Source organism: Anas acuta, chromosome 10, assembly GCF_963932015.1.
Source record: "Anas acuta chromosome 10, bAnaAcu1.1, whole genome shotgun sequence".
Classification (NCBI taxonomy): Eukaryota; Metazoa; Chordata; class Aves; order Anseriformes; family Anatidae; genus Anas; species Anas acuta.
Genome location: NC_088988.1, coordinates 2,902,955 through 2,929,542, shown reverse-complemented (window position 1 = coordinate 2,929,542; position 26,588 = coordinate 2,902,955). Strand labels below are relative to the sequence as shown.

Genomic DNA, 26,588 nt, shown 5'->3' with positions numbered 1-26,588 from the left:
ACCCGCTTGAATTTCTTATTTAGATTTTTGAATTATTTTTAATTTTTCCCATGGCGAGGGAAAAGCCTGGGGGCGCCTCCACGGCGCTGCCCCAGCTGACGCGGCTTTGCCGAACCGGCCCGCGGCTGCTCTCCCCTTGCCGCGGAGGTTCCGCGGGTGCCCGAAGCCGCCGGGGTCCTGGCCGGCCCCGAGGAGGAGAAGGAGGATGAGGAGGAGGAGAAGGAGGAAGAAGAAGCAAGAAGGAGCCAAGATCTGGGGCTCTGCAACGACCCGCCACGTCCCCGAGCAAGAAGCAAATTGCTGTCGGGCACCGCGTTTCGCTTTCTCCTTGGGCAAGGCGATAACTCCAGCAAAAATAAAATAAAATAAAAATCGCCTCCGATTTGCCTTCCTCCTCTCTTTATTCTTCTCGGGGTTTCTTGCCCCAAACACCCGAAAGTTTCCGCGGCCGGGCGGCCCCTCCGCGCCCCGCGGAGCCCCCAGACTCCTCAGATATAATTACGCGTCTTACACCGCATGCTCGTTTATTTGCTGCTCATACAGTCGTGAAGCCCATGTACAAATAACATACATGTTTTATTTCGGTTCGATTTTTTTTTTTTTTATCCTTAGGGACGAAACGTACACAAAAGGGCAGGGTGAAAAAAAAAAATAAACCAACAAAAACAAAACCAACCACATAATTACAATTTTATACAGTGCAGAAAGAAATTAAAATAGGTGACACCGAACTGTACAAAGGAAAAAAAGAAAAAAAAAAAAAAGAGGGGGGACGGAGGGGAATAATCCTTCATTATATATATATTTCTATAAAAACATATGGAAGATTGTCTTTACACAAAGACCATGATCGGTTTAAAATTTACAAAGGTTAACTAAAAAAAAAAAAAATCTATATGGCAAATATTGCCAACAGAGCTCCACCGCTTTAATACTGATCAACTGAGACTACTCGTGTCTCGATTATTAGCAACGACAACAAAAAAATGTAGAATAAATAACAGAATGAGCATGGCTGTCTCTTTTCAAAGTGCCTTATTCTCTCTGCATAGGGTCTGATCCTGCAGTCTTTATGCAGGCAAAAAAAAAAAAAAAATTATATATATAGTTAAAAAAAATCCCTCTGAGAGATTTTTGCCCGCTGTGTGTTTGCCGGCAAAGAAACAAAACTAAGAAGATATTTCTCGGAAGTAGGGGCTCGAAGTGAGACGGGACCGAAGGGCCGGGCCGGGAAGCCCGGAGGTGACCGGGGGGGCAGCGCGGAGCGGCTGCGGGCACCGGGGGGGTCCCTGGAGCCCCCGGCCCGAGCCGGCTCTGCCCCTACCCACCGTGGTGGTGGCATCGCTCAATGCACTGACTTAGAAAACATGGTTAGCAAATTCTTTTTTCTTCTTTCTTTCTTTTTTTTTCTTTTTCTTTCTTTCTTTTCTTTTTTTTTTTAAGGAAATAATCAAAACCTCATTTGTCAAACTCTTAACCCAAACTCGCAGTCGGGGATTTCGGGTGAGAAGGCGACAGCGGTGGCTGTTTTCGGGGGGCTGCTTTTGCTTTTCCTCTCACCCCAAGCCGACCCAAGCGGAGAAGCAGAAGAAGGCAGAGACCGTCTCTGATTGAAGACACGTGTTGGGGCCGGGGCCGGTGCTCAGCCGCCGCGCACGGCGGTCCCCGGGGCTCCCGGCCCTTCCTCCCGGCCCGGAGAGACCCCCCTGCGCCCCCAGGGTCCGGGGGGGGGGGGGTTCGGTGCCCGGGTCAGGCCTCGGCGGCCCCGGGAGGTGGCTTTTCCGCCCCGTATCACATAACGCACGGCTTGATGTCCTGGTATGTCACTTGTTGGTGGTAATAGGAGCCGCTGCCCGCCGAATGCATGGAGGAGGAGGCCATGGCGTTGAAAGAGAAGACGAATTCCTTTCTGTCGCACATGCTCGGAGACTGGGAGTGATACCGCGGGATGCCTGCGGGACAGGGGGAAAAAGAAGTGTCAGCCGTCGTGGGTACAGTCAGTAAAAGAGGTTGAGCACGGCGGAGAAGCCGCCGTCCACGCCTCGCACAGCCCGGTTGGCAATTTGGGGTTTTGGCCTTCAATATTGGGGCAGGTGGCGGCTAAGAAACCTCCTCGGCCTCGGCTCTCTCTTAGCCGGCCCGAGGAGACTTCAAGGAGATGGTCTGGGTTTTGTCTCGGGTTGCTTTGATTTGATTTTATTTTTTCCCACCAACTTTTTGCGCCCTGGATGGTGCCGGGTGCTCCCCGCGGGGTGTGGAGCGGGGCAATGCGGCCGCTCTCAGCCCAGCCCCGACGGGCCGGCCCCAGAAAGCGGCCGGAGAGGCCGAGGGCGAAAAGCAGCCGAGGGCGGAATTTTTCCTGCCTTTTCTGCAGCCGCCTGGGGACGTAAAAAGGCCCCGAAGTCTTGGGGTGCGCTCGGGAGGAGCCGCGGACCCCGGGACGGTGCTGGGAACCCGGGCGATTTTTGGGAGCCGCTGGCCTCACGCCGCGGGCGGCCCCGGCGCCTTCTCCGGGCGGCTTTTTGCTCCTTTTTCCAGCCATATGGGGTTCGTTCAAGGTGTTTCCCAGCGAGCTGTGTACGGCAGATAACCACCGGCTCGGTGGCGGAGCGGGGACCGAGGCTGGAGCCCGGCGGGACCCCGCAGACGGCCGCTGTCCCCGGCACGGCCCGGCTCGGCTCGGCTTTGCTCGGCGCTGTGCCCGGGCCAGGCCTCGCTGTCCTCCCTCCAGCGCCTTTCCGCCTTTCCCTCGGCGCTCCTGCCCCGCTGCCGCTGTTTTACAGCCTGCCCGCGGGGCTTTTCTCGCTCCCCCGAAGGCGCGGGGATGCTGCGCAGCCCCCAGCCCCGCTCCCCGCACCCCGACAGCCTCCCCGAGGGGACTTTGGGCCTCGGCACGAAGGCCAGCCCCGGCCTCCACGGCCCTCCACAAGGCCTCCGTGGTCCAGCAGAGGCCGTAAAAAACGACATCTCCTCTCCGGGCCAAGGCAAAGCCTCCTCCGGGCAGCAGCAGCGGGGCTGCGGGGGGGCCGAGGCCGGGCCGAGGTTGCGGGGCGCGGGGAGCCCCGGCCTCTGACTTCCGCATGGGCGGAGGAGCAGAGACCGGAGGGAGGCGGCGGGCCTGGAAAATACAGCCCCGAGGAAAACCCAGCCCCAGGAGGAGCGGATCGTGGGGGCGGCGGGGGCCGGGGCCGGGAGGAACAGAGTGGTAGGCACCCCAGGGGGGAAATGCCCCCCATTTCTCCCTCCGACGTCGCTGGGAGCCTCCGGAGCTCTCGATAACCCTGACCCTAAGGCCTCGATAGAGGTCGAAGACAGGAGCTGAGCTCCCCGTCAGTCTCTGTGGGGCTGCCGGCAGCCCTTCGTCCTCCCCCCTCGCCCCTTCCCTGCCCCGTCCCCACCGCTCTGCGCTCTCCTACCTATTCGCTCCGAGCCCCGGCACCCCCTGCACCCATCCCTAGCCTCGCCTTCCCGCAGCCCCCGCTCCTTCCCGAGCCCACCAGCCCTAGGCCCGGGGCAGCTCCGGCCGCGGAGCAGCCCCCGGGGGAGCGGAGCCCGGGCTCGGCGGCTCCCGGCCCCGCAGCAGCGACGGGGCGAGCCCCGACGGCACGAACCGCCCCGGGCAGCACCGCCGTGGGGCCGGCCGGTTCCCCCGGGAAAGGAGGCGAGGAGAGAGGGCACGGCGGCCTCTCCCGGGGCGCGGGGGTGCCTAAAATCGGTCCCCGATCCCCTTCTCAGCTCCGCCGGCAGCCCCCGGCCGAGCCGTCGCGGCGGGCTCGGGGCTCTCCCCACGCGTGTCCGCGCCTCACCTTGCAGCTCGGCGGTGTTGTGGCTGTTCTGGTGCAGGTAGGACTGGTCGAGGGAGTGCGTGGAAAGGCTGGAGGAGAGCGGGTTGGCCGTGGGGTTGCAGGGCGACAGCGGCTGCTGCTTGATGTAGGAAGCTCCCGTGTTCAAGGCGGCCGAAGCGGAGGGAGCCCACGCCGAGGCCGAGCTGGAGTAGACCGAGTGCGGCTCCATCACGCCGCCGCCGGCGAGCAGCGGGGAGGCGGGCACGGAGCCGTCGTGGTGCGGGTAGTCCCCCGCCGAGGAGCCGGTGCAGCCGCCCATGTAGGAGTGCCCGCCGTTAGCGGGCAGGTGGGGCACGGAGTGGCCGGCCAGCCCCATCCCGTCCACGTTGCCGGCCAAGTGGCCGTTCATCATGCCCAAGCCCCCCTCGAGGGAGAGGCTGTTGGGGGGGCACGAGAGCCCTCCGGCCGAGCCCTGGAAGCTGTAGCTGTCGGGGAGGTGGTTGAAGCTGAGCCCGTTCATCATGCTGTACATGGGTTTCAGCGCCTGGCATTTCCTCCTGAAGCCTCGGGGCCGGCGGCGGAACGAGCCCTCCTCGAACATGAACTCGCTGGCGGGGTCGATGGTCCAGTAGTGGCCCTTGCCCGGGCGGCCCAGCCCTTTGGGCAGCTTGATGAAGCACTCGTTGAGCGAGAGGTTGTGGCGCACCGAGTTTTTCCAGCCCTGGTAGGAGCCGCGGAAGAAAGGGAAGCGGCTCTGCAAGAACTGGTAGATCTCGCTCAGGGTCAGCCGCTTGGAGGGCGAGCTCTGGATGGCCATGACGATCAGGGCGATGTAGGAATAGGGCGGCTTCTCCGGCCGCCGGATCCCCGCGTTCGTTTTCTTCGCTTTAGGGCCGCCGCCGCCGCCCGCCGCTCCGCCGCTGCCCGCAGCGCTGCCGGCCGGTCCGGGGGGGGCCCCGGGGGCGGCGTCCATGGCCGAGCTCTGCGGCTGCTTCTCGGCCACGGAGGACATGGGGCCGTAGCTGCTGTGCGCCGGAGGAGGAGGGGGCTGAGAGGACAGAGCCTGCTGCGCTTCTGCAGTCATCTACGGCCAGGTCCGCGGCGGCCAGCCCCGGCCCTCCTCCGCCACCCCCCCCCGCGCACCCCCCCAAAAGGCCACGCTGCTGGGGGCTCGCCGCGACGGCCCCCCCCCCCTCCCTGTGCCCCCCTTCCTCCTTCTCCTCCTCCTCCTCCCGGCGGGGTTTGTTTCCACCGGGAGACTTCACCCCTCGGCGGCTAAACAAATGGCAGCGACCCCCCCACCCCCCCCTTTTTCCCTCCTCCTCCCACTTTATCCCTAAATCCGAGCCCGGCGAGCGAGAGGCGGAGGGCTGGGGGGGAGGCTGCCGGGGCCGGGGGGGGGGAGAAAGAAAGAAGCCGGGCTCGGTGCTCGGAGGAAGAAGCCGCCCCCTCCGCTGCCCCCCGGGCTGCCGCCGCCGCCGTCCGCGTCCCGCCGGGCCCCCCCCCCCCGTTTAGCTGGGCCGGTGCCTCGGGGAGCTGCTTCCCATCGCCGTGCCTGCCGAGTCTGCCCCCGGCCCCGCCGCTCGCCTTTTACTTTTTATCTCTCGCCGCGGCCGTCTGCCGCTCCTTGACAGACGTAAGAGCGCCCCAGCATCTCCCCGCCCCGAGCGGCTCCCCCACGCCCTCCCGGGCGGCCCCCTCGGCCCTGTCCCGGCCCCCCTCCGCCGCCCGCTCCCCGCCGGGGGGCAGCTTTTAAAGAGCCCTTTCCGCGCCGCCCCTGCCGCATCCCCGCCTGCACAGCGAGGGGGGGGCTTTGCCACGCGTGACCGTGGCCGCGCGTGGGGGGGGCTCTCCCTTTACAGCCCCTTGCCCTGCCCCATTCTCCCCCCCTCCCCCGGTTTCCCACCATCACCATCACCCCCCCCAGAGCCTCCTCTGCTGGAAACCACGGGGGGGTGGGGGGAGAGTGGGAAGGGCCCCACGCGTGTCGCGGGGAAAGGGGCCGGGACGCGGCAGGCCGGGCCCGCGGGGCAGCGCGCAACTTCCGCGGGGCGCGCAGGGAAGCGGCGGCCGCTCCCCGGGGGGGGCTCGGCGCAGCGCGGAGCTTCACCCACTTGAAACCCCCTCTTCGTGCGCTCTTTTAAGCTCGGCGGGCCCGGGCAGGATGTTTATACTGCGCAATGTAAACACGGGCTCGGGGGTGCTTTAATAAAAAGAAATCGGCGAAAAGTCCCCGCTGCCGCGCGAAATGCCCTTCCCTGCCTCCGCCGCCGGTCCCGGGATGGGAACGGGCTTCGGCCCCCTCGCCCTCTCCGAGGTTTCTTTAGGGCTGGGTTGTTTTGGGTTGTTTTTCTCTCTCTCTCTTTTTTTTTTTTTTTTTTTTTGGAGGGGGGGTGTTGTATATAAATCTGTGCTGAACGTTTGCTGTTGAATGCCAGGAGCCTGATGCTCAGCTCCGTCGGATGCCCCAGGCACACACACACACACATGCGAGGGGTGTGGGGGGGAAGGAGAATGGGAAGGAATAGTCCTCAGCCCCCCTTTTCTCCTCCTACCCCTTCCAAAAAAAAAAAAAAAAATAGCCCCTGTGAGCATCTTCCCATCGGGAGAGCTGTCACTCGCTCATCAAGGTAAGTCCCTTTAAAGCTTTGTCACCTTCTTGCTCGTGGAAATCTGCGCTCCGGGGGGGTGCCGGGAGGGTGGGGGGCACGGCTGCAGGAATCTGGGCTTTGCCGGCTGCTGGCTAGGAGCGGAGCAGATGTGCTGGCTGCTACGGCGTGCTCGCTCTCAAGATTGGGGAAAGGAAGAGAGAAAGGAAGGGAAAAAAAAAAAAAGAAAAAAAAAAGAAAAAAGAAAAAAAACTGCCCCCCCCCTTGCAGGCCGCACCGCAGGGCTGTGGGTCTGCCCCGCTGCAGCCTGCGCAGCGAGAGAGGGGATCCCCCCAAACTCCCCGTCCTCCAGATTCGCTTTTAACGTTTTTTTATGATAATTTAATACCTTTTAAAAGAAAGATAGATACCGATCGGGTTTCCAAACTCCCTTCGCGTTATTCGCGGGCAGTTGTTAGCAGCCTCCAGGGCGCCTGTCACATCTGTGATACAATCAAGAGGGATTTAACATCAGGGGCTTTTTTTTTTCTTAAAAAAAAAAAAAAAAAAAAGCCTCTCTCCTTCCCCTTCTCATCGTCTGCCCCCTCTCCGCCAAATAAATCCTCCTGTTCCCGGGGCAAACGAGGAGCTTTGGGGATGGAGACGGGCAGGGCGAGCCCGCAGCGCCGTGCGGGACAAACCCCGAGCCTGGGGAGGGGGGGGAGAAGAAGGGATGCCCCGGGGAGGGGGTGAGGGTTAAGGGGGGGCTGCTATTGCTGGAGCTTTTCGCTGCAGGCAGAGGAGAGGAGGTTGCTCCGGCTGCCCGGCCCGGCCGTGGCCGCTGCTCCCTTCCCGGCCGGGGCTCGGAGCTCGGCGGCTGCCCGGGGGGGGCTCTGGGGGGTGCTTTGGGGCATAGCACAGACTCTGAGCTTCGCTCCGCATCGAATGCCGCCCCCCAGGCCTCCCAAAAAGGGGCTTCTTTGCTATACGATGCTCTGAGACTGAATTCCCCCCATCGCCCCCCAAAACACCTGGGGATGGAGGTCGGAAAACGGCACAAAGAGCTCGCGTAAAGCCCAGCACCGCCGCAGGCAGCGGTTCCACTCGGAAATAAACATCTCCGAGCAAGAATCTCCCCGTGGAAATCAAACCACCCCCTTCCAGACAACCCCAGACCCCGCACGAACGCCCTTTCCCCCCTCGCCCCGTCTTTTCGGAGTGTGAAGATTTGATTTCCGATGTATTTATTGTGGCCAGCAAGCATTAAAATGGCAATATATTGCTCCCGGTTTTATAGGCCTCGCAGTGGGAATAGCAGAAAATTTTGGAGCGTTTTATAAGGTAAACCGAGCCCGTGCATTGGGGAAAGGAGAAATTTGGGGAGGAGAAGCCGGGCCGCGCTCTGCCTGGGGGCTGAACGACCCTCGGCAGCGCTTGGGGGCATAACGGGGACAGGAACACGCCGCGGGGGGGGGACCGACGGTGACACTTTATTGCTTATAAACCCCCTCGCAGGTCCCAGCGGCACTTTCAGATTCCGGATCTGCCTCGGACGGCCTTTTCGGAGCCGCAAAGCGCGGGTTGGGGCCAGCCCCGCAGCAAAGCGGGACGCGCTTTTGCTCTTGTTTGCTCTTCTTTCGGGGGTTTTAATCGGGCCCGCCCCCAGCCCTCACCGCTGGGGGGGGAGGCGAGCAGGAAAAAAAAAAAAAAAAAAAAAAAGGCTCATCAGGAGCAATTAGCCCTGCGCTAATCCCGGCACCGTTTGGGGCCCGTTTTGCCCGGCACGGCCCCGCCATTCACCCCCCCCACCCCCGGCCCGGCCCCGTTGCGCTTCCCAAACGGCCCCATCCCTCCCCCGGGCCGCAAGTCGGCCGTGTTTTGTGTAAAAATAGACAAATCCGAGCTTTCTTCCTTTTCCTGCGCCGAAGGTATTTTTACTAGCTAATTGCTTAAGTGAAGTCAACTTTGCGAGCAGGCCGTGTGTAATCCGAGGCTGGAAATGTATATAGGTGGTATTGTTAGAGGCGGGCTGGGTGCTGCTCCGAGAGGGGCCGGGGTGTTCCTGCGAGCCCGGACCACCCAGGGCGAGGGGAGTGACCGGCCCGTGTCCCCCTCCCCGCTGCCCCTGCTTTGCATTTCCCCCTCCCGGAGGACCCCCACCCCTTTCCCCGGCACCGGCCCTTTCCCTCGGCTGCTTTTTCAGCCATCCATCCCCGTGGCCGCCGGCCCCTAGCCGGCTGCAAATTGATCCCTAAACGTTTATTTAAGGCCGAAGGGGTGCGTCCGAGAGCGGGGCCGGAGGCAGGGCAGGAGGCCGGGGAGCGGAGCCCGGCTGCGGAGTCACTGCGGAGTCACTGCGGAGCCGCCCGCAGGCATCGGAGCGGCTTTCCCCGGCCTCGGGAGCCGCTGCGGGCTGGTTGGCAGCACGGGGGGGCGAGACAGGTTTATTCATCCCTCTACAGAGTGGGTAGCAGGGCCCCAGCCTCGTGAAACCCCCCTTTCCTTAAAATCGAGCCAAGTGCCCCCTTCGTCCGCTTTCCTCCTGGTTCCACCTGGGTGCAAAACGCCCCCTCCCCAGCCGTTCCTGCGGGGTAGGGGGCCCGGCACACGGTAACAATTCGCCCCACGCGTGTCCGTGTACGCAGCTCGTGCCCCGCTCCCGGGAACCCCCAGCCCGGCCTCCGGGACCTGGAAGAGTTTTTGGGAAGGAAAAAGCCGAAATCGGGAGCGGGTGCAAAGCGGAGCTGCCGGAGCGTCTAAGCCGGCTGCGGGGAGGTGCGGGCTGTCTGTCAGCCGCCGTGTGACGGGCAGAAGTTCAGACTTTGGTCAGAAAAGAAAAAAAAAAAAGAAAAAAAAAAGAAAAAAAAAAAAGAAAAAAAAAGAAAAACCTCACACTTTTCTCCCCCCTCTTTGTCTCTCTTTCCCCCCCTCTCTGCCCCGTCCTCAGCCTGCCCCCCACCCTCCCCAAAAGAGCCCACATTTTCCATGACGTCCTTCGATGAAATATTGCAGCGCAGGAATTTACAGCCCTCTTCAGCGCAGGATTTTTTAGTTTTCTGGCAGCACCCACTCCCCGCGATACAAATCGGTTCCAGCGATAATAAGCTCCGAGCGCTACCACTTAGACACAATCGCTTCCCACAGAGATCTTTAAAATATCTCCGGGTATTTATATCCCTGCGCAGGGATGGATAGCTAAAATACTTTCCCGGAGGGATGCTTTGTGGCTGGCTGGGACTCAGAGCCGAGGACCAGGAGAACCAGCGGGGCTTGAGCCGAGCTGAGCTGGGACCAGGCTCGCTGCAGCGGGTGATGCTCCCGGCCATCCCTATTAAAAGATTTCGCCCTAAAGGTGGCCCGAAGTGTAAATCCAGGTGTAAATCCGGGCTGGCATTATCGTTGGGGCTTTCTCTCACACAGTTTCCCTGCAGGGTTTTCTTCCAGTGCCTCCGATGGGAGCTGAACTGGAGGTCCAGGAGGTGCGGCGGGGGCTCAGTGTGGGTCTTTAGGGAGGAGAGGTGGGGACATCAGCCACCCCCGACAGAAACTGGACTGCTCTGACCGATGGGCTGCAGCAGAAAATGCTCGAGAATTATCCCCCCTCGCAGCCTTTCCCGGGCACCCAGCCGCATTGTGGCCGACAGCCCCCCGGGGGGCAGATAAACAGGGACCCCCCGCAGCCCCCTCCGTGCCAATGCTTCTCCAGCTCGCCCCGAGCACCGGGAGCCCGGAGCAGGAGTCGGATACAAAGGGGCCGGGGATTAAAAGGACCCGAACAACCCCCCGACGGGAAGGCATCCCGCTTCTCCCAGCTCCTGCTCGGAGCGGTGTGGTACGCAGACAAAACGCAGCTCCTGGGTAGCCATTTCCAGCTTTTCTAGCCCCAAACTCCGGAGGGTGAGAGGCAAAATGGGGACGTCGATGCCTGCTAAACATTTCGTTCCTCCGAACCGTTTTTTTAGGTCAGGGAATTGCCTCCGCTCCCCCCGCCCCGACGTGTCCCGGAGAGAAACGCGCGGCCGGGTGAAATTGGGGAAGTCCCCTCGGACCGGGGACGCCGAGGGGCTTCCCTGGGGCCGGCCACCCCGTAAGCCTCAGCCTTGTTTCCAGGCTTATTCACCTCGATTCGTTGTTTTCTTCCCGTCCCGAAAGTAAAATCCCCGTCGAAACGGCCCGTCGAGCCACAGCCCCTTCTAGCACAGGGAAGGTGAGGGCCATCGGCCCCCTCGACGGACTCGTTTCGGGGTTTCCTACAAAATTCATCTGCGTGGGGCCACAACGGAATAGCCAAAATAGAAGGGAAAAGAGATTTTTTATTGCATGGGTGCGAAACGCCCCGGGGACGGTGTAATGCCAGCCTAAAAAACACCCAAGCGGGCAGCTTCGTGTCCTCCTGAACAGCGCCGGGAGAGGAGGAAAATAAATGGGATATGGGAGGGGGGTGGCTTTGCTCTCCCGCTGTGCTCGGTGCCAGGGGACAGCGAGGACACCGGGCTCCAAGGGAGGAAAAAAAACGGGGGGGACCCGCACGGTGCAGGGGCCGTGCAGCCTCCTCGGTGCTGCGGGAGGGGTCCTCGGGGGCAGAACGCCTTTTTGGGGAATCATCACCCGACTGCGGGGGGACAGCGGGTAACAACCCCAGGACAAGTGTCCCCAGCACAGGGGTGGAAAATAAAACCCACGCTGAACCCTGTAAATCAGGCGGAGTCCCCTCCTGGGGAGAGGGGTGAGGGCTCAGGGCTGTCGCCGCATGCTAGGTGCTGTGTCACCTGTCGTGACGAGAGGGGCGACAGGGGTATAGGGATCCGGGAGGGCACCCGGCAAAGTGACCCACGCAGGACACGGAGGTCCCCCGTGGGGGATGCTGCAAGAAAAGCGGCTTCCAGGGAAGGATGCTAAAGGCGAGGCGAGCCCGGTGCCAGGCTTCCCGGGGACCTGGTCCTTTGGGGAAAGCCACCGCCGGGGCTCGGTGTGCCGGGAGCCCCCCCGTGCACCAAAGAGGCTTCGTCCTTTGCCCCCTGCCCGTGGGGTCCTGCTTTGTCCTGCCCGGGGACCGGCCAGACCCGCCGCCACCTGCCAAAACTAAAGTCGGGGCATCCCTGGGGGTTTCAGGGGGAACAACAATGCCCTCGGGCCAGGGAGAGGTTTAAGGTTAGGGTTAGGGTTAGGGTTAGGGTTAGGGTTAGGGTTAGGGTTAGGGTTAGGGTTAGCAGCCCCAGGGCATGGGGACGCAGAGGGCGGGTGGGGGTGCCCCGGGCAGGCAGAGGCCAGCGGGGCTTTGTCGGGCTACAGCCGAGGGGGGGACCCGTCAGGGGTTTTTAACCTCGCTCCTATAATAAATTTCGCACCTCAACCCGTTTTCATTCCCCCCACTCCACAGCCCAAAAGGGGAATGTGTTTTAGGGACTGTTGTTCATAAACAGGGAGGAAAACCCCGCTGGAAACTATTGCGACTCTCTGCTCGCTTGGCCCCTCTTTGCGGAGAGGTGCGGAGAGCTTCCCTTGGGAAAAAAAAATATCTATTTTCCAGTATTCTTCTTTCAACTATTTAATTCCCAATTAACGATGTATTGCTTAATTGAGGAACCCCAGCAGCTCTATAATGCACCAGCAGGCTCTGGAGCCATGTTACGTGATGCTGCAGGTTCTTGCCCCCTTCTTTTCTTTACGGTTATCAGCGCAGAGTTAAAAAACACTAAAAAATTGTTAATCACCTTTCCCACTTTATTAGAAAAACAGAAGAACAAGTCGTAAAATAATCCCTTTTGCAGGACTGGTCCCTAAGCTAAATATTATCAGCGATTTTTTTTTATTGGAGGGCTTGGGGGGAGGTTTTCAAAAATATTCTGCAGGGAGCAGCGAGCTCGGTTGGCATCCTCGGGAAAGGTGCTCGGTAAAAGCCTGAAGCACCCGACCCAAGGTGGAAAGGCTTTCCGGAGCAGAGGATTATGCCCTGCAGTTACAGGGCTTCTGCAGCAAAGCAGCTGCTTTTGAGTGAATCAGGCTGATAGTGGGGACGGGGACATCCATCGTCTGTTTTTTGGGGAAGGGGGTGTACGTGTGTGAAAGTCGGGGAAGGAAGGGGGAAGAAATCTCTGAAAAAAAAAATCAAAAAAACAAAACCAAAAAAACAATACCACTGCGCAGATCTCTCTAAAAATTCGAACAACGAACCCATGCATTATTTTGTTTTTCCTGTTTTCCAAATCTCTCGCTGAACCATAAAACGTCGCAGCACGTTTTGCAGAACACCCTCAGCTCCGCACTCTTACTCTCCTTTATATTCCAGTTCTTAAAACGTGCAAAACCATTTTGCATCTAACCCCGGTAAAATCCGTGAAAGAGGGAGCTTCTGCCTTTCTTTTCCAGAAAGGGGCGTTCAGCGCCTTTCTCCAGCAGATTTTGGGGGGCTACCTGCGAGGAAAGATGCCGCCCCAGGGCCAGCTTACCGTGTAAAAAATCTCCTTACAGGATTATTCGTTTCCCCTCTGGAAACGACCTAACTGGGAAGCTCAGAGCCCCGCGGGGACTTCTCCCAGGCGGAGACCCCCGGGCTCAGGGATTTTGCTCCGACCCCAGCGAGGGGCGCAGAGCTCCTGCGGGTGGGGGCCGGGGGAGACCCGGGTGCCCTGGCCAGGAGCAGCCCCGGCCCCCCCGTGTTCCTCCACGCGTGGGACGGGGAGAGCAGCCAGGGGGGCCGTCGGGGCACGGTGCTGAGCCCTTAAATCGCATCGAAATCTGGCGTCCGTGGTGCCCTGATTTGGGGAGATGGAGAAGGTCCGACCCGCGGGGGCGTCCAAACGCCCCCATTGATGCTAAGCCGCGGGGACGAGCAGAGGTGCGGGTGTGCGGGGGAATTAGCGCTCGCACCTCGGGAGCGCCTTTCCCTGCCTTTCCCTGCCCTTATTTTCCTTTCCCTTCCCGGGAACAGGGAACCGAGCTGCAGGCGGAGGGGGCCAGGGGCCAAATTGGTCATAGGTGGGGAGAGAAAGGGTCCTGGGGGAGAGGAGAGGGGGAGAGGGGGAAATAAGGGAAAGGCAGAGAGACAAATGGAAAGGGCTAGGGCAAGGTAGGGAAAGGGAGAGAAAGGGAATGAAAGAGAGAGAGACAGAAAGGCAAACAAAGAGAAAGAAAGAGAGAGAGAGAAAGAGAGAGAAAGAGAGAGAAAGAGAGAAGAGAGAGAGAGAGAGAGAGAGAGAGAGAGAGAGAGAGAGAAAGAAAGAAAGAAAGAAAGAAAGAAAGAAAGAAAGAAAGAAAGAGAGAGAGAAAAAGAAAAAAAGAAAAAGAAATGGAAAGAGAGAAAGAAAGAAATGGAAAGAGAGAAATGGAAAGAAAGAAATTGAAAGAAAGAGAGAGAAAAAAAAGAAAAGAAAGGGAGAGGGAGAAGAAAGAAAGAAAGAAAGAAAGAAAGAAAGAAAGAAAGAAAGAAAGAAAGAAAGAAAGAAAGAAAGAAAGAAAGAAAGAAAGAAAGAAAGAAAGAAAGAAGATAAAGGGGAAAATAAAGAGAAAAATAAAATAAGAGAAAATAATAAAGAAATAAGGAAAGAAATAAAATACAGAGAGGGAAAGCAGAGAGCAAGATAAAGAAATAACAACCACTGTAAAGAAAGTAGAGAGAATAAGGAAAATAAACAAAGAAAACAGAACAAGAAATTAAGACAGGGAAATGAAGAGAAACAGAACGAGAAAAAGAGATGGGGAAGGAAAGAAACGGAAACGGGAAAAAAAAAAGGAAAAGCAAACAAATAAGAATAATAACGAGAAAGGGAAAAAATAGAGTCAAAGAACGAACATGGGAAGAAGGAAGGAAAAAAGAAAAGAGTAAGAAAACGGGAAAATGAGAGAAAAAAATAAAAATAAATGGAGAAAAGGAGATAGAGGAAGAGAGAAAAAGAAAGCGAAATGGAAAACAAGAGAAGGAAAGAGGGGAAGGGACAAGGGTGTCCCGCCGGGCACGCACACGGCGGCGTTTCCCTGGCCCGGGGGGGACAGAACAACCCCGGCCTCGGGGCTTCGGCTGTTTGTTTTTGGTTTTTTTTTTTTTAGCTACTCGGAGCTTTTTGGCCTCGCTCATCTCCTCCCGGAGCGGGGACGCGAAGGGGTCCCCGGCCCCAGCCCCGCTCCGCGCAAATTGCGCGCCCCGCGCAGCGCCCGCTCCGCGCCGCCGGTGCCCGCGCCGAGAGCGGCGGGAGCGGCTCCTCGTTTACTTCCCCGGCTTAGTAGGTGGCCGTGTATATTTTTGTTGAAGTAGTGTTTATGTTAATGAAAAAGGCTGAGATTACAAACAGACCACTGAATGCCCGGGATGTTGCTGCCGGATTGGTCTAAGCTGTGTACTTTAAACCTAATCAGTTTCTGGGAGCAAATATGATTTTTTTTTTTTTTACTTTTTTTTTTTTTTTCTTTTTTAGTAGAAACACATTTGGGATGTTTGGGGAGCCCCGTGCCACCCCTGCCCCTTCCCCTCCAGTTTCGGAGCTGCGTTTCCCGGCGCGGCGGGGACGGAGCAGGGCTGCAGGGAGAAGCATCAAAGCAGCTCGCCGAGAATTAGCCGTAAAAACAACGAAAACGAGCCCTCGGCTCCCGGAGGCGGACAGGGGAAGGGGGGGCTCAGCTCATCCTCCCGGAGCCCCCCCTGAGCCCGCAGAGGGGTTTCTGCGTCCTGGTGCGCATCCCAAAAACCTCGGCTGTGCGGGCTGGGGCATTGCCGGGGGTTTTCCTTCCCGGGTGGAGCTCAGAAAAACCTGAAATCTGCTTCAAAAAATCCCCGGTAATTTACCATTTAGAATGGCTAAAATATATATAAATTTAAAAATATAATATAAAGAATTGCATATAATGCAATACAATACAACGCAATACAATAAAGTCCAATACATATGATACATATATATATAATCCCAGTCCTTTTTTTTTTTGTGCTGAGCAGTAATCAATTAATCAATTACATAAAAAGAAAAATAATTTTATTTTTTTTAACGTTTTTTGGGGTTGGAGAGAGCAGTGACTTTGATTTCAGAGGCTGAATTTTGGAGTCAATTCAATTCTGCTTTTCTTAACAAAAAGATTTCTCCAAAATTATCCCTGGCACCCCCTCATCCGTTTCTACCCCGCCTGTATTTTTGTGCGCTTGAGCTCTTGCTAGCGATAGTTAAAAAATCGGATTTTGACAGCCTTTCATCTCCCGGTCGATAATTTGCCAGCTTGCAGGGATGCACCCTGGGTCCCAGCGAGAGGGTTTCTTTCCCCCCCCCTCGCCCCGGGAGCTCGGCGAGCAAACGTGCGCGCAGCTTTGGCATCTCCCTCCTTTTCAACACTTTCCTTTTGTGGGCAAAAGCTCTCTGCGGAGCAGCCTCTCCGGCAGAGCCAGGCAGACCTGGAGGATTTGTACGCTCGGATGTTTTACTACTGTTATGATTCCTCATTGACCGAGGTACAAAGACAATCGCAGCGTAAACAAGTTGCCCTCTGAAGGGGGACGTGAACAAAATTTGGGGCGAGTGGAGCTTTAGCAGGGAAGGGATGTAAGGAAACAAGGGAAAACGTGAAAACCCTGCCCCAAGGTTTCCCCATGCAATGGCAGCTTCACTTCAGAGCTGCAGGGGGGAGACTTTTCTCCTTGTTTTGGGCGGCAGAGGAGAGCCCCCAAAACAGCTTTTTCTCCCTCAAAATATCTGGGGAGAAATCAAACCATCTCCCAGTGGAAAGGAGAGATTCCCAGCACAGGGCTTAGCACCAAGCCAGGGGGGTTTCTTTGTTCTCTCCTGGCACCTGGAATTAACCTTTTTTTTCATGATGCTTTTCTTCTTTTTTTGGGGGGAGGGGAGAAATATTTTTCCCCTGGCGACATTAAGCAATGCAGTGGAGGGCTTATCAATGCAAATAAATAAATAAATAAAAGAATACAGCAGATGGCTTTGGAGAAAACATCACAGTTAGGGCCAGGTAGGCCCTGTGGAGGTGCCTGGGGTGGGGGCAGCAGGGTGGGGGGCTCAGGTTCCCCAAGGCACTGGGTGCTGTGCTGGCCCCTGTGCCCCTTGGTGCACGTAGTCCCTGCGTGGGGACCAGCCACAGGATGTCCCCTGCCCTTGCACACCCACGTGCAGACGTTCTCAGGGATGCACGCACATGTGCACACACGTACCCACACACACATGTATCCGTAACACACACAAACCCCCCCCCAAAACCCCGCAGCCGAGCGCGCCGCTCTCCTGCAGCCCTAATGATGCTGCAGAGCAGCTATGCGGTGTGAGGCGAAAGCAGATGAAAGTGATGTCACATTAATGTCAGCTCACAACTCGAGCCCACACAGCCTTGATTGCTCTTATTAATCTTGCCAATTTGTCTGTCAGCACTTGGCTAATCCCTAAATAGCCTCCCAACAGGTGCTTTATGCTTCCGCCACATCCCTGCTCCCCGGCACCCCCCCGGGAGCCCCGCTCGCCCTCCCCGGTGACACCGGCTTTCTCCTGTCCATCTGGGAGCGGCTCCTTCCCCCGGGAGGGCTGGAGGGGAGAGAGGCGACTTTGCAGATGTTGTTTAGTCTGTCCAGAGGGCTCAGAGCTGTGGGCTTCCCAAAAGGAAGGGAGGAGATCCTGGAGAAGCCGGAGGGTGCTGGGGGGGGGGGCATTACCTGGTGGTAACTGGGGGTGAACCAGCCCCTGGCATGGGGTCAGCCCCATGTTGCTGTCAGAAAACACATTTTCGGCACCCACTGCCACGATTGCTCCATGATAACAAGTTGTGTTCCTTTCGTTTGTCGTGGCTTTGGTGGTTTTATTGAGAAGGGAGTGAAGGTTAAAAGGAAAGGTCCAAACTGGAGCTGCAGTGGAAAAGCCACATTACACCCGAAGAGTTTTATCCTGCAATTAAGCGGAGGGTCAAGTATTTTCTTTCCTACACTATCAGAAAATCCACTGGCTTATTACAGTGTAAATTTAGCCAGAAGTACCCACAGAGCATTGAGAGGAAGACTGAAATTATTGTGCTGCAAGGCTCAATCTTCCTTGCACTGCTATTTAGCACAGTAGCCTTAAACACAGGTTTTGTGTGCAGGAAACCCTACTGACTACTAGAGCGGAGCCCGAGCCGCTTTCCTCTCTCCGCATTAAAAACAAAAAAAATAAAAATGTTTTATTTTTATTTGGCAGCTCAGCTGCACGAGAGGGTTCGCACGCAGCCTGCAAGCCCTGCGCACCGCTGCGCTCTCCTCCCCATTTCACCTGGGAGATGCTCTCCGCTGGAGGAAGTGCTGCCAGAGCCGGCGGAGCAGGCTCCCCTCTCACATCCGAAGTTGGCTCAGGTTATTTCCAACCCCACTCTCCGCACAGCAGGAAGGAAGAGCTCTCGGGAGCATCTTCAGTCATTTCTCCAAGAGCCTGGTCCAAAGTGGTCACCAAGGGAAGTAGATCCACTAATTGAGCTCAGGGCTGGTCGCTGTTAACCCTTGGGTGCTTCAGATCCGATCCTAAAAGCTCTCTAAATGTCCCATACATGACTGCAAGCTGTTTCGCTCCCTCCTGACCTGGATTTATTATCGGCAGACAGATAGATTTTTTGTTTCTTTCCCCCCAAGCCATTTATTTCCACCAATAAGACTATCCATCACGGGGCGCTGGAACCGACCTGCAATCCGAGGATATTCTTAGATACGCAGCATGTCAGGAAACGGCTAGCAGCCCCACTTGATGCAAATATTTGGACGACCGAGAGGTAGGAAGGATTGTCCAAATGTTTACTGAAGGCTGTTGATAGCCTAAGGATTTATAACTGGCGTATAATGTCTGCCCCCACACAGCTCCTCTAGCAGGTGCATCCAGTTTCAGCGTGACACATGGTATGTGTGCGCTCTGGGAAAGGGGATGCAGGAGAAAGCAGCTTCGCAGCTCTCGCCTCCCTTTTCCCATCTCCATTAAGGTTTGGAGGCCAGGGAGAGGCAAGATGGGAGCCCAGGATCAACCCCAGTGGTGCAGAGCCCTGACAGCAATTCAAACTGCCACTATCATCTAAAGACAAAACGCAAGCATTGAGTGTGTTTAGTTAGAATTTCCTCAGTGAAACCAAGGCTCTGAATTATCGGGGCCCATTGGTATGTTCCCTGTCGCAATCCTGCAGTGCTGTGGTGCGGGGAATTCATGACATCGTTCTAGTAATTGTTCTTGCCATTTCACTTCCTAATTTCCACCACCTGGACTGGATCTCTTTTGTTTCACAATAAGCCCTAATTATGGCACCTCAGAGTGCTAACACATTGGCTTTGACTGCTGCTGGTGTCCAAGGAGCTACAGCTTTTCGGTGGCTTTCAGGACCCTGATGGAAAAGCCCCACTGCCTGCAGCCCCGTAACCTCACTGCCCTTCCCTCCCAGCCCAAAAAGCCCATCAGAGACGGACCAGGCTGTCTGCCTAGAGCTGGAAATATAGCCAAGGAAAGTTTTAGTGCTTTGCCCAAGGCCATCAGGTTATTTGATGGCAGAAAGGGAAAGGTCAGCCCTGTTGCCTCGATACCCCATCCTATATAACCTATAACCTGTATAATGCCACCACCTCGGCATTGATCCAGGGGATCCAGAGAGACCTCATGGTGCTCCCAACCAACCCCTGCTCACAGCAGGTCCGTTGCCAACGTGAGGTGGGGTCAGATGTGGCTTTGTTTAGCTGAGCCTGGAAAACCTCCAAGGACAGAGCCCGAGAAGCACAAATCCAGGGCGCCCAGGCAGCAGAAGCTGTCGGTGCCCCCGTGTCCATCCCACCAGGCTCTCCAGCTCTGCCGTCAGAGCGGCCGCTCCAGCTGCAAGCATTCCTGCTACCACATTATTGGGAATCCTATGAAACAGGAGAAATGAGCACAGAGCTGAGTCACTCAAGTCTGCTAATCGCCTTTCCCTCAACTATTTAGTAAATTTGACTATGCTAGGAACATGAACGCATGCATTTAGCATGCTGCAGATGCCCAGACAAAGTGCTTTTCTTAGTAACGAGCAGCAATTGTATCTGCTGCAGAAAAGCCTTTAATTCATTACAGCCCCGGACCAGCAGAGTTTGCTGACTGCTCAGACGGGGAGCACAATGGCCCTATTGTTTCGCCAAGGGGAAGATTTCCTAGTTGTACCCTGCTGCGTAAACTACATGTTTGCTATTTGTTACCTGATTCATTTCAGTGGGTTTCCTTAGGTAGGTTTAAGGCCATTTACAGCAGCGAGGGGAACTCTCCGGAGCTGTGGCCAGGTTATCAGCGTTACCTCTGCTGGGCTTGTTGGGATAGAAGGAAGAGGACTTGGTGTTCTCCAAGGGAGCAGAAATTGTGTAATAAGATATTTGGGGGAAAAAAAGTTGAAAGTGCTCAAATTCCAAAGTCATCTGCTGTGCTCGACGAAGGATTTTTTTTTTTTTTTTTATGTATTGAAAGAATTCAGCCCCGGTTTTGATGTCACATTCCCAGTGTGACCTTGAATGTGGAGTCGTAACTCAGACTAATCCAGACTCTTCCCTTCTTGAACCTATTTCTCAACGATGACCCAACGGAGTGGAAATATGTTTCCTAGGCAAAGATCTTGAGCCATCAGCTGGCTCCAGGCCCAAGGAAAGAACCAGCCACATCTGGGAAAGTGCCTGGCTGGTGGCTCCACATTCTCACTGGGGCTGGTGGCACCTGGACCAGGTTTCCCAGGGACCTGCACCAAAGGGAGGTAATTGCAACCTCAAACCTCTCCAGCAGAGCAGAGGACCTGCTGCAGGTCTTATTCTCCAGCCTGTGTCCAGCAGTTTTAGGAGAGGAAGGCCATGGATTTTGTTTTAGAGGGAGTCTGCTTTGCCCTTTTTGCATTCACTGCACTCTTCTCAGCTGGCCCTAAGCAGCTTCTCTTGGTGTTCACTGACTTTAGGTAGGTGTCTGCTCTCCGTGGCGGGGTGATTAATCCATTTTTTGAAGCCCTGACTTTCCCCAGGCCCCAAACAGGGACTTTAAGCATCCCAGCAGGGTTCTTCTCACTCGGAAGTGCTGCTGCTGCTTTTTGTCTCACCTTTTCTGCTGAAGCCCAACCAGGAGGAGGTTGCAAAACCAGGGGGATTTGAGCCAGGCTTAACCGAAGCAGAAATAAATTAGCTCAATCCCTGGTATGTTCCAGTGCATTCGGGCTTGGATGCTGTGAGCGATGGCTTGTGGTCCAGACCAGCATGGTGCTTTTAGCTATATATAATTAGATGTTTTTCTAAAGCAAACCATTACTGACAGATTGAAAGGGTTTTATTCCGCAGGATTTTTCCTGCCTCGCCTGCCAGGGAACATGCAGGCCTCATTCAAACTCCGCTTCCTTGGTGTAAATCACGGCGTGGGGCCACCTTATCTCCAGCAGAGAGCCAGTGCAGGAATGCTGCTCTGCCCAGCCCTCGGGCCACCCACCCCTGATCCCAGGCTCTAGCATCTGCTCCAGACCCAAGCCCTGACCCCTCACAGACATGTTTTTTGCAAGGTCAGGAGGTTGGGTGGTAAAAGGGGAGTGGGGAATAGCAGAGAGACAGTGGAGGCTGGCTCTGCAAAGAGATTTCAGGGGGATGTTTACACTGGCCATTAAGTGCAGACTCGGAGCCTGTTCTCCTCTCCAGATCCGCCGCCCATCTGCACTTCTGCACTGCTTGCATGCAAGCACATCAGGCACAAAGCTTCAAAGCCCTCTGGGTGAGGGTGGCCCATGAATGCTCTGCACCCTTGCTTTTGGGGCATGCAGTTTGGGCTAAGCAGAGCAAGGCAAGGCCAAGCGAGGCAGCCAGCCCTGATAGGCATCACCTTATCCCTTGGTCCTTTATAGGGTGACAAGGTTTTTAGCATGGCTAAAAAAAATACAAACAGAAAAGGCATACGAAATGGGGAAAGGCAGGAGAAACGGCTCTGTCAGACAGAAGGAGATGGATGTCCCTCTCATCTGGGTGGAGACACAGCTCTGTGTAGTGCTTTCACCCAGCACAGAGCATTTCTTTTCTTTTGGTGTAGTGTTGTGGTGATTCACCACATCGTAGCTTGTCAGCAGAAAGGATTAAAGAGGATACTAGTGCACCGAACGGACAGCCAGGGCCCGTTTCGTACGCATTGAGAAAGCCTTCTCTGTTGCATGGAAACTGTCCTTTGGAATCAGGGAAAAAAATATTTTGGGCGAAGTCTCTCTCTGAAATTTCTGTCTGCATCTGTTTGGAAGGAGCAAGTAACTGGCTTCATCCAAGACGTAGCTGCAGAAGGGTTCTCTGAACATGGCCTGTCCTGTGTCCGAGGAGGCTACTTGTATGTGCATCACACCAGGACGCATTTCAATAGAGAGACAATGTTCCAAGCCAAATTCTGATTTTCCTAAAACTGCTAAACCAAAAATGGGTCGTCACTTTTTGCACAGCCACTTGTGTATAAATTCTTCCCGAGCGAAGAGGAAAATGTCACTTCTTTTCCTATCAGGTCTGGGCTCAACATAGGAGATGGAGACTCCAGGCCATCACCCAGCAAAGTAAGGTTTCACTGTCCAACAGAGTGGGTTGCACGGTGAATTCTTCCCTAACTACTCATTAAAGCAAGCTATCCCAACTCCTACTGAGCCTTCAGAGCGAGTGGCTCATTTTCAGGACTGAATTACTAACCCTGCTGTCTGGGAAGCCAGCCCTGTCCATCGCTCAGCCCAGTCTGCACCTCCCCAGGACTGGGCACCATCCCCAGTGGTCCCGTCCCTGCCCAAGCGAGCAGCCTCGGGGCCAAGCCACCCACCACAGCGTCCCTGAAAGCAGTTCCCATTTCAGCCTTCGCTTTCCCCCCGTGACAGCGCATGGGAGTCTCCCTCCCTCTCTCCCTCCCTCCGCCCTCCCCGGCGGTGCAGCTGCTCGGCTCTGCGAGGGAAAGGCTCCCAGATGTGCTCGGGAGGGAGCGGGCAGAGCCCTGAATTCCACTCCGTGCCGGGCGGACTCTTTGTATATTTTGTTTTAAGGAGAAAATATGCATCGAGTCCTTGGAGAAAGGCTGGGGACCAGGCACGTCCCTGTGAGCACACCAAGCACAGGGCAAGCCATCCGCCCTTGGCTTTCCTCTGCCTGCAGGATGGCAGCTTTCAGCATCGCTGGCAGCTCAAATCCATCTGCATCATACAACAGGTCCCTAAAACCTTCCCTGGAGACAAATCAAGGCACCCAGACCCTCTGAGAAATTGGGAACTTCCACAAAAGTCAGCGAGCCCCACGGCACCTGAACACCAATGTTTGAAATTTGGGGTATTTTTGGCTCATGGAGCACATGCCACATCAGATCAATAAATACTCACACACTGGTAAGGGCTTTATGGGTCTGGTTTCCTTGCACTTCAAGCGCATTTAGCTGTGGCACTTGGTAGCTCCATGATTATTGCGTGAGACAATACGTTTATGAAGTGTCGGCCTTTACTTAGTTAATCACTTCATTGATGTGTAATATAAAAATAGTATGAAACTAATTGTTTCTATGGAAACAGGAACCCAGCAAATTATTTCATATCACAGCTTGGCAAAAGAAAAAGAAGAAACTGCTGTAATTGTTCCCATTAACGAAACGCGAAGGATTCATGCTCAATCTCTGCTACACTCTGCTTCACTTCTGCTGTGAATTAGGGGACGAGAAGTCAGCGCAGAACCACATAAAAAAGCCCTGAAACAAGCTGCGCTTTATTGAGTATTTGTAGTTCTGCCACCAAAACAATTTCCCTTCTGCTTTATAGGTTTCTGGCCAGCAACTCCAGCGACTGCCACAGCCACGCTGCTCATTTGGGGATGTCGTGCACCGAGCTTCGATCGGGTGCCAGCCATGTGGGGTGGAGGAAGCCCACCCCTACCCCACTGCGGGTGGAGACAGGAAAGCCCTCACACTGGGGTGAGTGCCTGGAGGGTGTAGGAAAAGCCAGTTTTTGGAGCAAGTGATGGGGGCAGCCCGCCTCGATGTGGGCAAGTCAGCCTGCGTGTGCCCCAGATGACCCAAAACTCATCTTTGTGGAGGTTTTCCCCTCTTCTATTAGGGCGTACCGATGGCAGAGTCAACTCTAGGGTTTGGTTGCTTTAGACAGACCCCAGTGACACAGCACTAAAGGAAAACTTGACTTTTTCAGTTCCCTAAAACTCCCACCTTCCTGAGATTTCCCCATCCTGGCAGGTCCCAGCAAGGTGCCTCATGGTCCAGATGCCACAGACCACCACCTGCACGACCAGCCTGCTGGTTTTAGTGGGATTAATGCCTCTACAATGCCATGGGGTGGCCCAGCTGTGCACTTTCTGGAGGTGTGAGCCTCCTGTGCATCCTCCCATCCCCAGGGTGAGGCCACCTTCACTCTGCCCGCATTTTCCCCAAGGCTCTGCCCCCAAACCCAGCCCCATCACGGTGATACAAGGGAACTGGCAGCACAAAGCCCACCCTGATTTCCAGCCCCATGGCCACCCAACCTTGTCTTCTCTAGAAGAACCGGGGGCGACACAGACCCTCTGTGCCCCAGGGTTACCAGGCTAATTACCGCTAATTGCCCCACTTTGCTATCTCACCAACCTCACCATGAGCAGGGCTGATAGGATATCAGCGAGATAAGGAGCACAGGTAACAGGGCTGCAGTGGGGTTATCTCTGCTGGAGGAGCTCCTCTGGGGGCACCACGGCCCTACAGCTGTGCAGAGGGGAGCAGGGACTGGCATGGTCCTCTGAGCTTTTTGGGAAATGCTACAGAGGGGTTGCTGGCTGCATATGCAGGCACTAGCAAAGCAAGCTGGCATTCATTTCATAGTAATTCCTTTAAATTTACTTAGCATGCAGTTTATTCGTTTGAGTTGTTTTTGCTGTTGTTAATTTAACACTGTGGAAATGAAGGCTTCATCATTTTTCCTTTTTTTTTTTTTTCTTTTTTTTTTCTTTTCCCCACAGAGAAATAAACTCTGTTCTTTGACCAAATGCTGTATCTCCCAGATCATTTATTTCACACCATCTCCGCTGGCCTACTTGTAGTAGTTCAGCTCCTAGACTGGCCTCAGCACTAGGTAGGAATTATTATTACCACCTGCTTGCCAAAGAGGAAACTTGGAGAAGGTGCCGTCGTGGTCTGGAAATACTTTTGCAATTAAATGCTTGAAAATTTTGCAGAGAAATCTTGCATAGGAAACGTATGTCATGCAGACTGTGTTGTCTCCACAGCAAGTACAGCACGTCACACCTGGCAGGTAAAGCCCACTGGTATGTGATGCCCAGTCACATCAATACCTACAATTTATCTTGTGCTCGTGTGTCTCGGCGCTTGCTGATGCTACAAAAACCTCGCTGCTGCATTTCCTAGATAAATCGGCAGAGTCAGGTGCATACACAGCTCGTGCACAGCTGTCAGCAGCAGCTGGGCACATCACGCACCTTGCACATCCTCTGGGTCCTCTCACCTGCACCTTGGAATATTTTCCATGTCCATTTCCACCTGGAAGAGCAACACAGGAGGCTCACACAGACGGGTAGGCAGGCAGACTGAGCACTTTCTTCCTCAAGGTACCTCCATCATCTGCTTTTCCTTTCACCCTGCAGAGTCCGGTCCGCTTTCACTTTGGTTCAAGTTACCAGAGTTTCTCAGCCTGTTACAATAAAGCTCATAACAGAGTCTGTGGCCAGCTCTTTCTTTGATAATTCCTTTCCCCCATTTGTTTATCTCAAGTACTGAGCTTTGTTCCAGGCCCAAAACCAAAAGCCTTTCTACCCTGTTCTCTTCTTGACTTGTTGCAGATGTAACGAAATAAATCTTTAGAAAGAACAAACCTTCACTTCCTCTCTCCCGTCTGATTCAGTCACAAACCCCAGGAAAGAAAAATAAATCACAACGTGAGCTCGCCCGCTCTCGGAGGATCCCACATCTCCTCCCGTAGGCCACCGATCAAACCGGGCGCATCCATCCCTCGGAGAGGTCAGCGAGTGCAGCATCAGGCATCAAACCAGCCCCCAAAACAAAGCCACGTGCACTGCCAGGCACCCGTTCCACATTACTTATCCCCTCTGTGGTCTGGTAGCAGGACAAAGACCTGGGAATCATGAAATATCCAATTTGAGCACGGCCAAAGCCAACAGTGGGTAAAAGCTTGCTGTGATTGGGGTTGAAGTGATGCTCAGCAGTGGTCGTGAGTGTGGCCACGATGCCACTGAGGTCCCAGGGCTTGTCCCTTGGTCACAGAAGGACAACGTGCCTCACCGGCCGGTCACACAGCCCCACTGGTTCTGCCCCTCTCATCTCCCCCAACACCCACCTAATGCATTTCAAACCGTCACCGGAAAAATCAGCTGCAGGGTGTGTTTGTTTTTGTAAATTGCCCATGGCAAAGACGTAGAATACACCTCCAAACAGAGTTCCTGCCCGTCCTGTGGGAAGTCTACATAAAGCTGTGTTGCTCGTCAATTAGCCACTGCAAGGAGGTCTCTAAATGCGACTAAGTTACAGTGACTGTGTCTCCAGTTGGCACGGGTCTGCGTTAAAGACAGAGTGGCTTTAAGTCAGGGAATGCAAGCTGTGTAAAAGGGACGACCTGGACTTACACCAGGCAGCATCTGGCCTGTTTTTTTCTGTTCTTTCAAGGATACTCTGGGGGAAATGTACAGAACCATGAGTCATGCTGAAGTCAGAAGATATTTAGATATTTGGGCTACCCTTCTGTCCCCAGACTCTTTCACTCTGGAGGGATGAACTGAGGTTTTTCTCCTCCTTTTTTTTTTTTTTTTTTAAACAAGAGATCTTTGCAGCTTTGAAACAACCCGTACAGTTAGCATTGAAGAAAGTGTAATTAGACACTTTGAGAACTGGAAGAAATTAACTCCAACCACAGACCGTCACTCAGACCATTATTTAATTATTCTTTCCAAATGTGCAAAGTACTTAGTTTTAGAATAACAGGAAAGAAGCCTAACTCCTCACTGGGAGCAAAGGCTCTGGCCAGGGACACGTGCACGGAAAGCCACCAGCTTTCCCAACCAGGGGACATTGACGGGGCCAGGTCCATGAGGGATGCAATTGCCATCCTGCAGCCCCGTGATGCTTGCACGGCTGGAACTGAGTCAACAGGAGCGCCCAGCCCGAGGTGCAACGGGCAGCAGGAGAGAAGATCGCCTTCAGTTTCCAACATGCCAAGGAAACCGCTGAGAAATTGCTGTTTTCCTTCTTCTACAGCACCGGGCAGAGCCGTCGGCTCACCCTGCGCTGGAGAAGCCCGG

The 26,588-nt window shown here is 55.2% G+C and overlaps 1 protein-coding gene and 1 long non-coding RNA gene across 2 annotated transcripts; one reads left to right on the top strand and one right to left on the bottom strand.

The window, feature by feature from the left end:
* Window positions 1-489: 489 nt before the first annotated feature.
* Window positions 490-5,007, bottom strand: FOXF1 (forkhead box F1). Its single transcript, XM_068693076.1, has 2 exons — window positions 3,807-5,007; window positions 490-1,952 (listed from the first exon to the last, which is right to left on the bottom strand). The coding sequence occupies exons 1-2, from the start codon at window positions 4,867-4,869 to the stop codon at window positions 1,792-1,794; spliced, it is 1,224 nt and encodes a 407-aa protein (XP_068549177.1). The 5' UTR covers window positions 4,870-5,007; the 3' UTR covers window positions 490-1,791.
* Window positions 5,008-5,644: 637 nt separating this feature from the next.
* LOC137861696 (uncharacterized) lies at window positions 5,645-26,044 on the top strand. The gene is made up of 3 exons (XR_011099785.1): window positions 5,645-6,415; window positions 23,096-23,247; window positions 24,279-26,044. It is a non-coding gene; the product is annotated as an uncharacterized lncRNA (long non-coding RNA).
* The last annotated feature ends 544 nt before the right edge of the window (window positions 26,045-26,588 follow it).